This window comes from Nannobrachium achirus (genome assembly GCF_963921795.1).
Source record: "Nannobrachium achirus genome assembly, chromosome: 13".
Lineage (NCBI taxonomy): Eukaryota > Metazoa > Chordata > Actinopteri > Myctophiformes > Myctophidae > Nannobrachium > Nannobrachium achirus.
This window is the reverse complement of record NC_137833.1, coordinates 18517445-18531080: the sequence shown is the minus strand read 5'-3', so window position 1 is coordinate 18531080 and position 13636 is coordinate 18517445. Positions and strand designations below refer to the sequence as shown.

At 43.0% G+C, this 13636-nt stretch overlaps 1 protein-coding gene across 1 annotated transcript in view; it reads left to right on the top strand.

Annotated features, from left to right (window-relative positions):
- Positions 1 to 12860, top strand: part of dntt (deoxynucleotidyltransferase, terminal) — a gene marked incomplete at both ends in the record, with an annotated part of 106457 nt that extends 93597 nt beyond the window's left edge. The window contains one exon of the mRNA XM_080739782.1: positions 12774 to 12860. Within this exon, the coding sequence (XP_080595908.1) occupies positions 12774 to 12860 (87 nt within the window). The remainder of the gene's footprint in view (positions 1 to 12773) is intronic.
- Between the last annotated feature and the right edge of the window lie 776 nt (positions 12861 to 13636).

Genomic DNA, 13636 nt, shown 5'->3' with positions numbered 1-13636 from the left:
AGCGTCTGCTAAATGCCCAAATTGAATATTGTAAATTGTAATGTTCTGAAAATGTGTGCAGCTATGGCTGTGCACTCACTATACTTGTATACGTGTAGACAATTACCGTATGCCTGCTTTCATCACATTTATGAACCCTTTAGTGGACAGACTTGCCAAGATTGCATACACAATAACATGAGAGTGATAGATGCCTGCATTAGCACTATTATAGTCTTGTACTGTTGTTGGCCTCCAAGCAGCTCTAGTATAGCAGCTGGAAGTTCAATACCTTTCTGAAGGGCGGTTCAAGGGTATTTGTTGGAGAGGATTAGATTCAGCCAGGTTCTTTTACCTTCAGGCTGCCTCCTTGCTTATCCATGCAGTATGCTGTAATTGCACGGTACTATTGGCCACTTTGGAGCTCTATGGTAACTGTGGGGTCCTTGGGCGCTTAGATGCTCTGGACTTTGTCGGCAGTTGGGAATTGGAACGTGTGACCATATGCTCATTAATCTAAACGATTTTCTGCTTCTGCCAGGCAAAGGCAGAGTTTTGAAAACTTAAAAACGAATCCAAAGGTCCCTGGCTTGATTCAATAGGGGGGGGGGAGTGCCATGTAAATTCCCAAACAAAGCTCATATTTTGCCAGCGCACTGTTTTAATTGAGCAGAATGGGTGTGCTGAGGCAGCAGCATCCGATCACACTGTCTGGTGCAGGAAGCAAATTGGTCATGCAAAACCAGCCCCTCTTCAACAAACCAATTAATTATTTATGGGCTTCAGTGGAGCAGAGAAAGTTAATTTATTGTTATCATTAGAGGCGCGTTCTGTTTGGGTCCATGCGAGAGAGAGCCAGGCTACAATTACAGGCTCATAAGATAAGGCAGAATGTTACACGGCTGCCGTAGCATTTCTCCCACTTCAAGGATGCCTCCAAAACTTCATAGATGAACTTTGGAAAATGCATTTGCTGTTTATGGGAAATGAAAGTCTATGCTGACACTAGAATAGGGCATGGGTTGGGTATGGAGAAACTATGGGGCAGAATTCAATTTCTGATATCTTTTAACCAAATCTTGTGGCACAGGGTTTAAATCTTGGTTTATTTACTTATAGCATGCGGTCTTGAAATTGCCTGAGATGCAAGTGCATCTGAGCACCCACCTACCCCCACACGCGTGTGCGCACTGCGCACACACACACACACACACACACACACACACACACACACACACACACACACACACACACACACACACACACACACACACACACACACACGCACACACACGCACACACACTCTTCATCCTCTTGTATGAACTTTAGAGAGCTTCTATGATGAGTGTTTGGGCTGTCTGTGTGTGGCTGGTGTGTGGAATCAAAACGAAGGGTACTAGACAGACAACAACAGAAAAATAATAACATAAAAAAGATATGTCACTGTTCTGTGTCATGCCTTGAATTTCAAAAACGTGTCTCTGCAAATATATTTTCTCTACACGCCTCGTCAACGCCCATATATCTGAACTGTCTAAAGATGATTTGCGATTAAGTAATAAAGTGAAATACAATCCGTTTTTATTACGCCCCTCCACAGTTGTAAACATTCCCTCCTCCACAGAAGTCATGCAGTGAAATAAAGAGACATAATATGCCAGGGACGCAAAGTAGAAAATCCCATTGTTTACGATGCAGCCTTGATTATCTGGCACACGGCCGCATATCGGCTGATTAGCGAGAAGCGGTGGAAGGTGAGGTAATGACGACTGCGCATGGCTCGATAGCTCTTTTATGAGCAGCACTGCTTTATGATGCTTGCGCTAATTGCTGGCTTGATTAGTGGGGTGTCTGTCCTCCCTACTTCCTCTTGCTGTCCTGTGGACGGAGCCGGTTTGCAGACCAGCGCACAGGAGTGGTGTGCAGTGGATCGTTTGAAGAAGACACAAAGCCATAATCGACTTCCCACTTTTCTGCCCCTGTCAGCCCTTTCCCGCATGGTGCAATAAAGATAAATTAACTTAAGAGGCAATCAAATGACCCCCCCTCCCTTTTCGACAGTAAAGTGGCCTGTTCCCAAATGAGGGGAAAGCGAAAAGCACCCAAAGAAAAGAATTTGAGAAGCATCACTCATGCAGAGAACATTGCTCACGCTCATTCAAACATTTATCTGTGATGTGTGTGTGTGTGTGTGTGTGTGTGTGTGTGTGTGTGCGTGTGCGTGCGCCCATTTCTCTGGCTTTCAAATAATTGCACCAAAGGCACTCAGTATAAAACTTTTCATGAATGTCCTCAAGTATTAAATATATATTCAGATCAGTCTGAAGCCTTTGAGGTCAAATTCAAGCCTCCTTTCCGTCTGACCTGAATCTCTATGTCCTTGAGTCATGCTTATTTCAGCCATGGTTGAATAGACAACAGGTATTGAAAGTGAGATGACTGGGAGAAGTGCTCTGATGCAGGGCTCATCGCTGTCTTGTGCTTAGCCACGAGTTATTTTGCGTATGTGGATTTGCATGCATTTCAAGTTTCATTTGCATGCTTAGTTTGCATGAGCTTTAGCTTGGCTTTGGGAGATCTCACTCTCGGTTTCTATTTTTCTCTCTCCATTTCCCCCACCCCTCCCTGTTTCTCCTTGTCTCTGTATCTCTGCCACCATCTATTCACAAACAATGCTTGCATCTTCTGTAGGTGTGTATTCCACCACCCTCTTTCTCTCTCTCCCTCTCTCCCTCCCTATATCTTGTGCTCTCTCACTGTCTTCTCACACACATAACTAGAAATGTGTGCTTTTCTTAGCGTAGATCTCCGCCCGGCCGGGTTGCCTACAGTAGGGCTGTGTCAGTCATGGATTGCAGCTGTAAAGGGCACAAGGAAGTTGTGGAAATAGAGTTTGTGTGACAGACAGTGTTTCCTAACTTGCTCTTTTTTGGTGCCCCTCGCGGCCCTACACAGTGCGTGCTGTGCGTGTGCCTAGCGGTGGGCCTGCCTCATGGTGCCACTATAATAGGCCTATAACTCTTCAAATTGTAGGTTGTGCGATCAAAAATGTACAATCAAAAATGTTTTCCCTGGCTTGGATCATGACACAACTCCCTCATATCCGCCTGACCAGATTTTAACCATTGAGTTTTCTTCCAAACACACTTTTTGCTACCACTATTGCAGATTGTGTCCAAAACTCACACTAATCGACTAAAGCCCTTTGTACTGTCGACCAGATACAGACGGTACCGAAAGCAGTATTTGTGCGGGTGGAGCCCTGGCCTAAGTCAGCTCCTCATGACAGTGGCCACCTCACCTCACCCCACCTCACCTCGTAAAATCGCCTATCTCCTAGTTCAGGGCTCTTCAATGTTTTCAGGCAGAGGACCTCTTAGTTGAGAGAGAGATGAAGCAGGGACCCCCGCAACCTTTCCATAGATTCCATATAGTTTAATTGTTTGACGATCATTAGTGTATTTTGGATTCTTTTTTTTTTCTTTCAGATAACCACTTGAACCATCAAACTTTCACTCTGTACTTAGTCTGCTCTTTTTCCCCTCTACACCAAACCTATAAAAAATAGCTGACAGCTACAACGCTACAGCGCGAGGCGTTGTAGCTTGTAGATCTGCTATTTTTGGCTAAAGTTCTCCGAATATGGACGCTAGGGTTCAAGTGGTTAATCTACTGTAAAAAGGAGAAACAAAGTTTCTATCATACAAAGATTTGGAGGACCCCCTGTTGTAACTCTGAGGACCCCCTAGGGGTCCCGGACCCCTGTTGAAGACCCTTGTCCTAACTTTTAACCAAACCGATTCGGCCACGAATCGTCGGCGGAAGGCGGCGGAAAGCGTCTGTTGCCGACAGGGAGCTCATCGGCAGGTTTTCGGCAGCGGGTCGGAAACGCTATTGACCAGTATCGACGGATTAGTTTGCTACTGCTGCAAAACCAAACCAAAATAAGCGACAGAGATAAGAGACATTTTCCCGTCGCACATTTTTACTAAATAGCGTATTCACAATCTCAACTCTCAATTTCCTGTACTAATCAACTCCAAAGCAACGCTAGTAATAGTGATGTGTGTTGTATTGGTAAGAGCAGAAAAAACACCACACAGAGTAAAGTCTCCGCTTCCTCCCAGATTCTGTGAGTGAAACAAGCGACCATGAAAACATGGCCAAAAGAAAACGACCAGTTTCACCTATTGAGCTCTATTACATTAGCTATTTTCTAAAAGAATGTTGAAAGCAAGGACAAATAAGCAACTACAATTCAGAAACAAGCCCAAACAAAAGTAACCCACAACTAGCAACATTATAAGAAAACAGGATCAAAGTCGCAGACCTGGCAACACAGTGCGCATGCGCACAACTGCGTACAGTAACTACAGTCTGCGTGCAGTCGGCTGGAAAAGAATGTGCTTAGTTTTTTACAGTTCTTTGCAGTTCTTTGCAGTCTGTGAACAGTTAGAAAGAGTCTCCTGTTGTATTTTCGGTGTGGAGGCACCTTTAGGCCAAAATAGTTTTTTCTTTTGCCTAAATCAATTTTTTTTTTTTTTTTTTTTACTTAAGCCAAATTATTTACTTAGGCTGTAATAGACCTAAATCAAGTTTAATCCTAATTAATCCTCTTATGTTACCAAACTGATTTTTATAATAATAGTCATAAAGTGTTATAAGCATTTTGTAAGAAATATATAGTTTTGTTTTGGATAAAAAATATATATATTTCATGGTCTATTAGTTTAAGAAGGTGACGATACTTTCTTTGATCTCTCCCTCGTCTCTTTCTGTGTCCCATCCGTCTCTATCTCAATCTTTGTGTGTAATATATCGGTTGGGCAGGAAGCCATGATCATCAGCTCTATCTATGAGTAAGTACTAGGCTGGGTGACGTTGATAGGCAACAGAGATTGGCCAGATGTTTCACGGAAGCCAATATCTGCGGTTCACGTCCACAAGGGATGTCATTATGCAGTGGACAGAGGAAGCAGAAAGATGATTAGCATCTTGTTACGCCAAGGACACTGGCCCTCTCTAATATAGACCACTTACTGTACATGTTGGCTCGAGGTGCTAATGGAGTTGCCGATTTCGCGGCGTGCAGAGGTTGTGTGCCAGTGGCTTAGAAGTTTCCCCGGGTAGCACAGAGTAACCTAATTATCAACTCAGAGTTCTTCAAGTCTTCGCTCCTTGCGATTTACTGCAAAGATCGGGAATAAATGCTGCTTTTGGTATCATAGCAATAGTTTTCCTGCTGATGCCTTAGGGTAGAAAACTCAAAGCTACATAAGGTTTCTGGACTTTGCACTCTGAGGGCCTGCAGTGGTTTGTGCTAAGTAAGTAAAGCACAGTTTCTCCCACAGGGCAGGTAAAGATTGCAGGAATTGGGGAGAGTGGACAATGCAGCGGACAGCAGGCTTTAGTTGTGATCCAGGACAATGGATAAATTGGGCAGCACTGAGAGGTGTTTTCCTGTTAGCCGGATCCCAAGGGTGTTTCTGTGCTTCTTCTGACCAATAAGCCCTGTGTCTTGTTAGGAATTGTTGGACATGGTGGATTAAATCAGATCACATCTGTCTGTCTGGCTCTAGGAAAGACAGGTCTATCTTCTCTGTCTGTCTGTCCATCCGTCCACATTCTGTCTGTCTGTCTGTCTGTCTGTCCGTCCGCGTTTTGTCTGTCTGAAAGAAATCTTTCTTTCTTTCTATCCACTTCCATCTCTGGACTCTACCTGTATGTGATATATAATTTGTCTACTTGATGATGATGAGTGCAGAAATTACACTGTTCATTTTCTCTGTTCTGAGTGGCTTGCAGAGCCATTGGGTTCATTTGTCTGAGTGCAGAGGATAATGAAGGCTGTGGCAGACCTCTTTACAGTCCCTGGGAAGGTTAGACTTTAATGTAACTGCGGGGGTGTGAGCTCCGCACTTGTTCTGTGTACTGTTTGTTATGAAAGAGCAGCAAGGTTATTCTGGACAGCGTCAACTCAACTTTCTGCACTTTCTGTTGTTTGTATGTGTGTGTTCAAAAACAGTTTCAGACTGTATGGTGGTGTATAGAAACTAGTGTTACGATATTCAGGCAGATTATAATGAGGGGCTGGAGGGCTTCGGAGGGTCCACCATTCGCTGGATGGCTCAAAGAGCCCAGTAAGGTACTCGCCTTCAAAAAGTTCTCTTTCGATCTTTCAGACAGAGGAGAAAAATATCTTCCCAAGTACGGGAAATATTTAGAATTTAATTCATTATTGGGAGGAGTGAGACCCGCCCAGCCCAAGCGGATTCCACGTGTTTGATAATTGCAGATCTATCTTTTGTGCAAAGGTGACGTGACGAGGGAATGGTAGTTGGGAGCGCACAATGAATTTCACATGCCTTTTAAATTGGTATTGTTGACAAATAAAGTTGAACCTTGAACCTTGACCTTGGAACTTGAATGGGTTGCAGGGGGAGGAAATTATGTATGTTTTTGAGACTGTTCTGACATTTGTTTTCTGGATGTTTTGTTTTTATTTTTATTTGTGTTGTGTGTGTGTGTGTGTGTGTGTGTGTGTGTGTGTGTGTGTGTGTGTGTGTGTGTGTGTGTGTGTGTGTGTGTGTGTGTGTGTGTGTGTGTGTGTGTGTGTGTGTTTAAAGCATTTCATGTTGTGTGTTGTCTGTGTTTTCCGTATTTTCTGCATTGCATGGACTGTATGTGATATCATGATTATTTCTTGCTGGTCAAGCCAGTTCAGTTTATAATAAGTATATATCTACACTATGGTAACTGAAAATCTTTAATAAAATGTATGTAATAAAAAAAAAAAAAAACCCAGACAGAAACAAACTGCAGCAGAAAGAAACTTACCCAGAGACCTTAGATAACAAATCTCCATACTGTTTATATGTGACTGATTTGGATATACAGTATATGAGATATAACACTGACTACAGTGTGCATACCATGCAGGCCATTTTGGGTCATCATTTTTGCATTAGACATACTGTACAAACATGCCAGAGTAGTGCAGCATGCCCTACTGACACCTGACATGCCATCATAGAACACAAGACAGGCCTATTAGTAGTTCTCCTTCTCCACGCTGTCAGTTAGCTGCATTGAGTTTATCTCCGACTTTGACTGGCAGCAGAAACTTTACTTTGTTTGGGTTTTTTTCTATTCTGTTTTCTGCATGCCAGGTCCAGTTTAGCACTTGAAGGCATTGTGTGTCAGAATACCAACCACTTCTCTCTCTCTCTCTCTCTCTCTCTCTCTCTCTCTCTCTCTCTCTCTCTCTCTTACTTTCTTTCCCTCACTCCGGGCTGTCTCACTCCCAAGGTGAGTCAGGCCTCGTCATTGCTCGTCACCGTTCCTATAGAGACATAGCTGTCACACGCCGCTGCCGAGTGGCCAGCAGTTAATGGGCCTGTCGTGATTTGTCTCGGAAAATACTTATCTCTGGAACAGTGCAATCACTTAGAGCAAGGTTATAGTGTTTGCCACGTACCAACAGTCCGATGAAAATCCTGTGTACGTAGCCACTGGCCATGCTGGTGCTCTGGTGCAAACCGGACCATAGATAAAGTGTGAAATGGACATTGACTGAAAAAAGAAAAGAAAATATCTAATTATGCCATTATTAAGCATAAGTCAATTGACTCATGTTGATAATGTCTCTCCAAACTCCTGATTCTGACAGACATTTCAGGTATCTTATATCCCAGTGGTTTTCAACCAGTTGTCCGGATTTAACCTCGCCTACCAGGCTTTCTGAGAGAAAGCCTGGTGTTCATTCACAACAGGCCGTTTGGTTTCCGCCTAAAGCGCGGAAACCACCAGAAGAAGCGGCGTCGCTTTGATTTGGTTCCCTCCGTTTATTTCCCCAATCGTTATTAAAATGCTCGAGTAGCCTAGTGTAGTCTTGCCAGTCGCTAAACGTTGGACTAAAAGATGCATATACCAAACACATTTTTCAAAAGCAAAACTACTCTGCATCAAGGAGTTTATTAGGTAGGCCCTAAAAGCGTGTCCTTGAGCGCAGGGGAATATTTTGGGTTAAAACTGAATCCGGTTTGATCTTTCCAGCAAATTGTAGTCCTTTGAGTACTACAACATGACGTTTTGTGGTTTCCGCTCCAGACCGGTTACAAGCCCGAAAAGTGAAGTGATCCCAGACTAGTCCGGATTTAAAATGAAGCAAAGACGGAACTGAAAGTTCCTATGATTGGCCGCTAGTTGCGCTGTTCTGGTACCAAAAGCAACATGTTCTCCATATGATTCCATTCAATTTCCAGAACTTTTACATTTGATTTTTTTTACCTTAATAAACATTGTCATAAATACTTTATGGTTCCTGTCGCTAGTTTAAAGCCTCGTTTCAATATGCGTTTTGGGAAAATATGGTCCAATTTATGTTATAATTAATGTTAAAGCAGGGTATGCTGTAGGATGGGCTTGTGGTCATAGGCTTGTGATGATTCTTCTTCGTGTGCTTTTATTTTTGGCAAGCTCAAGACAATGTCCCATGTATCCCTGCGGTTGCACGTGACCGTTGGTAGCCAATAGCATTCCTTGGGTAGTAATGGGTACCATGATGGTGACACCAGTGGTGAAAGTGAGCCGGAACGGCCGGAACCCCCGTTCCGTTAAAAAATTTGGGGCCGGAACGGAGTTCCGTTAAGACGAGGAGAAGCCAGCTGTCAAAATCCCATGTTAAACCTGCCACAAACACACGTCCAGGAAGAAAACAATAGCCTATACCAAAGTCAGATTAACATACAGTAGGCAACACAAGTGTTACTAGTTATATTTTCTGATAAAGGGCTTCTAAATTATTCCCGTGGGTTTGTGTAGGTCAGTGTGATCCAGTCTGTTTGCGTTACAGTGTTTGTTTGACACGGAGCGCACGGAGCTAATAGAGGTGGGACGTTCGCGAACGAATCAAGTCTTTTGAACGGCTCTTTGAAATGAACGATATGATTCGGTTCACAGTAGGGAGCCGTTCCTTTCTAATGAACAGTGGCCGTCTTTTGAACGGCTCTTTGAAAGGAACGGATCCCAGAGATCCGGCTCACTTCAAAGAGCCATACATCCCATCTCTAGGAGGACTCGTTGTGTCTGTCTGTGCCTGCATGGATGCGGCCTTAAGCTAGATGCAGAATAGACCAAAATGATTCTATTCTGCATGTGTAGTGGAGTAGAATTAAAAGTATTGGAAATACTCCAGTAAAGTAGGCTAGGCTATACTTAAAACCTGTACTTAAATACACTACTTTAGTAAATGTACTTAGTTACTTTAGATAACTGGTTATAATAATATTAATAATAATATGGGTAATTGTCGCAGTTTAGTATGAAAACCTCCACCGGCCGTCCGTCGGTCACACGTGCGGTCGACCGCACGTCACACGTGCGGTCGACGTGTGATGAGGTCACGATGAGTCATCTATGCCCAAATATAGATTTCTAGGTCAGATGGCCCATAGAGTTTGTGATGTCAAACCTAGCAACCCAATATAAACAAACCTGATGTCAGACCTGAAGTATCCTTTTATACCCATATATGGAGATACAGAGATCTCCATATATGGGCATATTAGAAAGCCCATATATGGGCATATACGGATGACATCAGGGATATCCATATATGGGCATAAAAGGGACAAGGGCTTACAGTTAAGAGATCTCCATATATGGGCATATCAGAAAGCCCATATATGTTCATATACTGATGACATCAGGAATATCCATATATGGGCATAAAAGGGACAAGGACTTACAGTTAAGAGATCTCCATATATGGGCATAAAGGGACAAGGACTGTTACAGTAGATATAGAGATGTCCATATATGGGCATAAATGAACAAGGACTGACAAACACTGAGATCTCCATATAACCTATGGGAATATAAGGGACGAGGACTGTCAGCTTGTAGACCTATTTTCTAAATATTGTTGTACATTAAAAACTTGAAATGGGTCGTTCTGCATAGTACTTGGGATTTGTTGATGTAAATGTTCACATAGAGTGTAATAATTGGTAAAACAAACTTTTGGCCTATTCTCCCGATTAGGGAGTCTTACTGGTAATATAATAAATATAATAATAATATATATATGCTTACCCTTCTGTATGGAACACTGAACAATATGAAGAGGCTTATTATAGATATTTCATTTAGGATTTCAATTAGTGTTGCCCGATCCCGATCACGTGATCGGATCGGCCGCCGATATGGCCGTTTTTATAAGATTGGAGATCGGGGGAAAAAAATCGAAAAAAAAAAAAGTTTTTTTTTTTTTTTTTCAAAAAAATATTTTCTGGGAGTACTGAAAGTTACAGGTAAGGTGAATGCGATATGAAATGTAAGCTTACCATAATCACAGTAATCCTTAATCATTTTCAATCATATTCAAGGGCTTTTGGAGAAATGAGACAGACAGAGCACTGCAGAGGGGAGGTGATTGTGTCAGACTCTGTGTACAGCTGGCAGCTGATGCCAATAAGTAGTAATTGGCCCCTTGCTAATGGATCAAAGGAAGGCAATTATGTCTCTCTGCACTGTCAACTAGCTCAGTGGTTCTCAACCTGTGGGTCGGGACCCCCAGGGGGGTCCTCAAATTATTTTGGGGGGGTCCCCAGATGATTAACTTAATGTGCAACATTGTTTTCTCTCTCAACAGTAAACAAATCAACATAAAGTTTAAGTGTATAGAGGGTATCTGCACATTTCGAAAGTGAAAAATTAAGGACTTTTTAATACCACTAAAATGACAAATTAAACATTGGCCAAATTGTCAAATATTAAAGCCAGAAATTGTGAAAATAGCCGATCTACATGCTCACAACTCCTCGCGTTGCGAGGCGTTGTGAGCATGTAGATCTGCTATTTTCACAATAGAACCGTGTTATACAAAATATACTTCCTCAACTCTTCAGGGTCGGGGGTCCCCAGTTAAAATATGATTATTTTGGGGGTCACGGCCTGAAAAGGTTGAGAACCAAGTGATAGAATGAATAGAATTTTTCTTCTTCTTAATGCCTTGCCAAAAGATCGGATCGGGAAAGATCGGGATCGAATCGGAAGCAATAATATTTGATCGGTATCGGATCGGGAGCAAAAAAACCCTGATCGGGGCATCCCTAATTTTCAATCATGTTTCATGTTACAGTAAGTGTGTTGCCTAATTCAGGTGTAGGACCTGTAGTGTTTTACTGTTCCAAAATGCATTTTTCTATGCATTTCAGGGGTTTTGGGGGGTTAGAGCCTCCCAATTTAGTTCCGGCAAGAATTTCAAACCACTTTCACCCCTGGGTGACACCCATACAAGGGCAAAAAAAGCTTCATTTTCGCAGCATAGAAACCAATGGATTCCCTCCGTCCATATTTTTTAGTCTATGTTTTCAACCTTTTTTTATTTCAAGGTCCATTTTTATACTGCATTTGAGCCATGGACCACCATTTGATGAGTTTAGCCTCTTGGACCCAACACTTATGCCTCATTCACACTACAGATATATAGTTGAACGTTTAGCTTGGTAATTCAATGTAATCTCAATGGAAACCAGCTTTAAAGCTTTCAAAGCTTTGTTCTTTGTGTGTCCTGTATCTTTAAAGCTGGTTTCCATTGAGATTACATTGAATTACCAAGCAAAACGTTCAACTATATATCTGTAGTGTGAATGCAGCATTAGAATATGTTGTTGTCGTTGCATTAAGATTTTGTCCACAATTGCATGCTTTATTGATGTGGTGCCATAGGACTGATAACAGGTAAATCAAAATAACATTGCTTCTACATTCTCTAATTGTGTAGGCTTCTTGTAAATTAGTAACGTAGATGTTTAACAATAATGAATAAATAATAATAATAAAAAAATCACACCCAATGTGAAGTGAGCGGTGGTCGTGCCTGCAACGTCTTCAGACCAGGATTTGAGTCTAGGATGTACAGGGTATGCTACACACACACGTTTTGCTATGGCAAAACGCTGAGGAAAAAGGCTACAGACATACGACATATGACATCACTAGACAAACATGATGCTACTTACACGCATTTTACTATGGCAAAACGCTGAGGAAAAAGGCTACAGACACACGCGCAGCCACTCTTAGGAGCGGTTTACCACCGCTCAAAAAACAGACCCCTTACCGGGTAAGATCTTGGTTAAGATTTTACGATCTCAAGAGTTAAAGATCTATAAGGGTCCATTTGGTTACCGACTCTCCATCATTTAGCTGGTGACCACCTGGAACCCCCTCAAGGACCACTGGTGGTCCCCGGACCACCAGTTGTAAAACCACCATTATTGAAGCGACGTGTTTATGCCCAAGACACGGGAGTCGCCCCAGTCAGCTGTCAGTAAGCTCTGTTCTCATTCCTCACTCGCATATCTGCTGGTCATTACTTGGGAATCCGAAGCATTGCCAAGCCTTCAGAAACATTCGCTGCTCGCTGCCTCCTCCTCCACCTTTCATGATCAGTCTGTCTAAGCTCAAATACTTGTGATTGTCTGACTAAGTTACATGTCAATGTATTGTTAAGCTCAAATACTGTGATTTAACTGACGAAGTTACATGTCAATGTATTGCTATTGTTCTGCTATTGTATCCCTATGGGGGGTATTGCTTTGCGTTCCCTGGTTTTGCTTAGCATGCTCAAAAAGCATGCACAAAATTCAGGGAACATCTCCGAAGATTAACTGTATTCCATTTATGCAATAAATGGTTCAATCTACTTTGACGTGACGTGAGTGTTCCTGACTAAATGTCCACAAGACTCATCTGTTCACATTATGTTTTTTCCTTCTGCTTCAAGGAAGAATTCCTGGCAGCTCAGACCGAAAAGGACATCTTTGCCCATCTGGGTCTGGACTACATTGAGCCTTGGCATCGCAACGCCTAGGCTGCTGCTCCTCCCTGGATAGAACATTCCATGCATGTATACATCATCATGTGTCCCATCTGCTACCCCTTTCATTCTGCACTCTCTGTTGTTACTGTATTTATGTATGTATGTTGTTGTTGCTTTGATTGCACGCTGGCACAGGACTCGCCAGCAGTCATGATTCTGCCTATTCAGCCTCCTCCTGCAAAAAGGCAGGTGAAAAGCGATGTGTATACCGTTCGCCATTTGTGTCTCTCTTGTCTCGAGCGCCAGTAATCACGCACAGGACAACAAAGGAAAATCAGCCCTCAGGAATTGCCTGCGGTGCCTGGGAGAGAGGAAGTGTGAGAGTGGGGCTAAAGAGAGAAGGAAATAAAAGAAGACAGTTAGTGTGTCAGAGAGGTTATGTGCAAGGAAAGGGAAAAAAAAAAAAGACGAAACTACCGTGAGAGAGAGGAGGAGGAGAGAGGGAGGGAGGAGGGCGAAGACTGGGTAGAGGGGAATCGGTGAGAGAAGACAGAGGAGAGACAAGAAAGGCGAGGATGCAAGAGAGGAGGGAGCTTTGTCGAGCAAAATGTTGTAATCACCCTCCTCCTGGCAGGGAAGTGCTCGGCATGACGCTGAGCCAGGTCCCCTGGGAGTGGAGAGGCGAGTAATGAGCCTCAGATGGAGGATTGTTCAGCATCGCCATTTAGCCCCCTTTTAAACCCACGTCCACTGGAGAGCATTTAGCTGCCGCATGCCACCATCCACGGAGCCGTTGGTCCTTTTTTCGCTGTGGGGCTAGGGGTGAA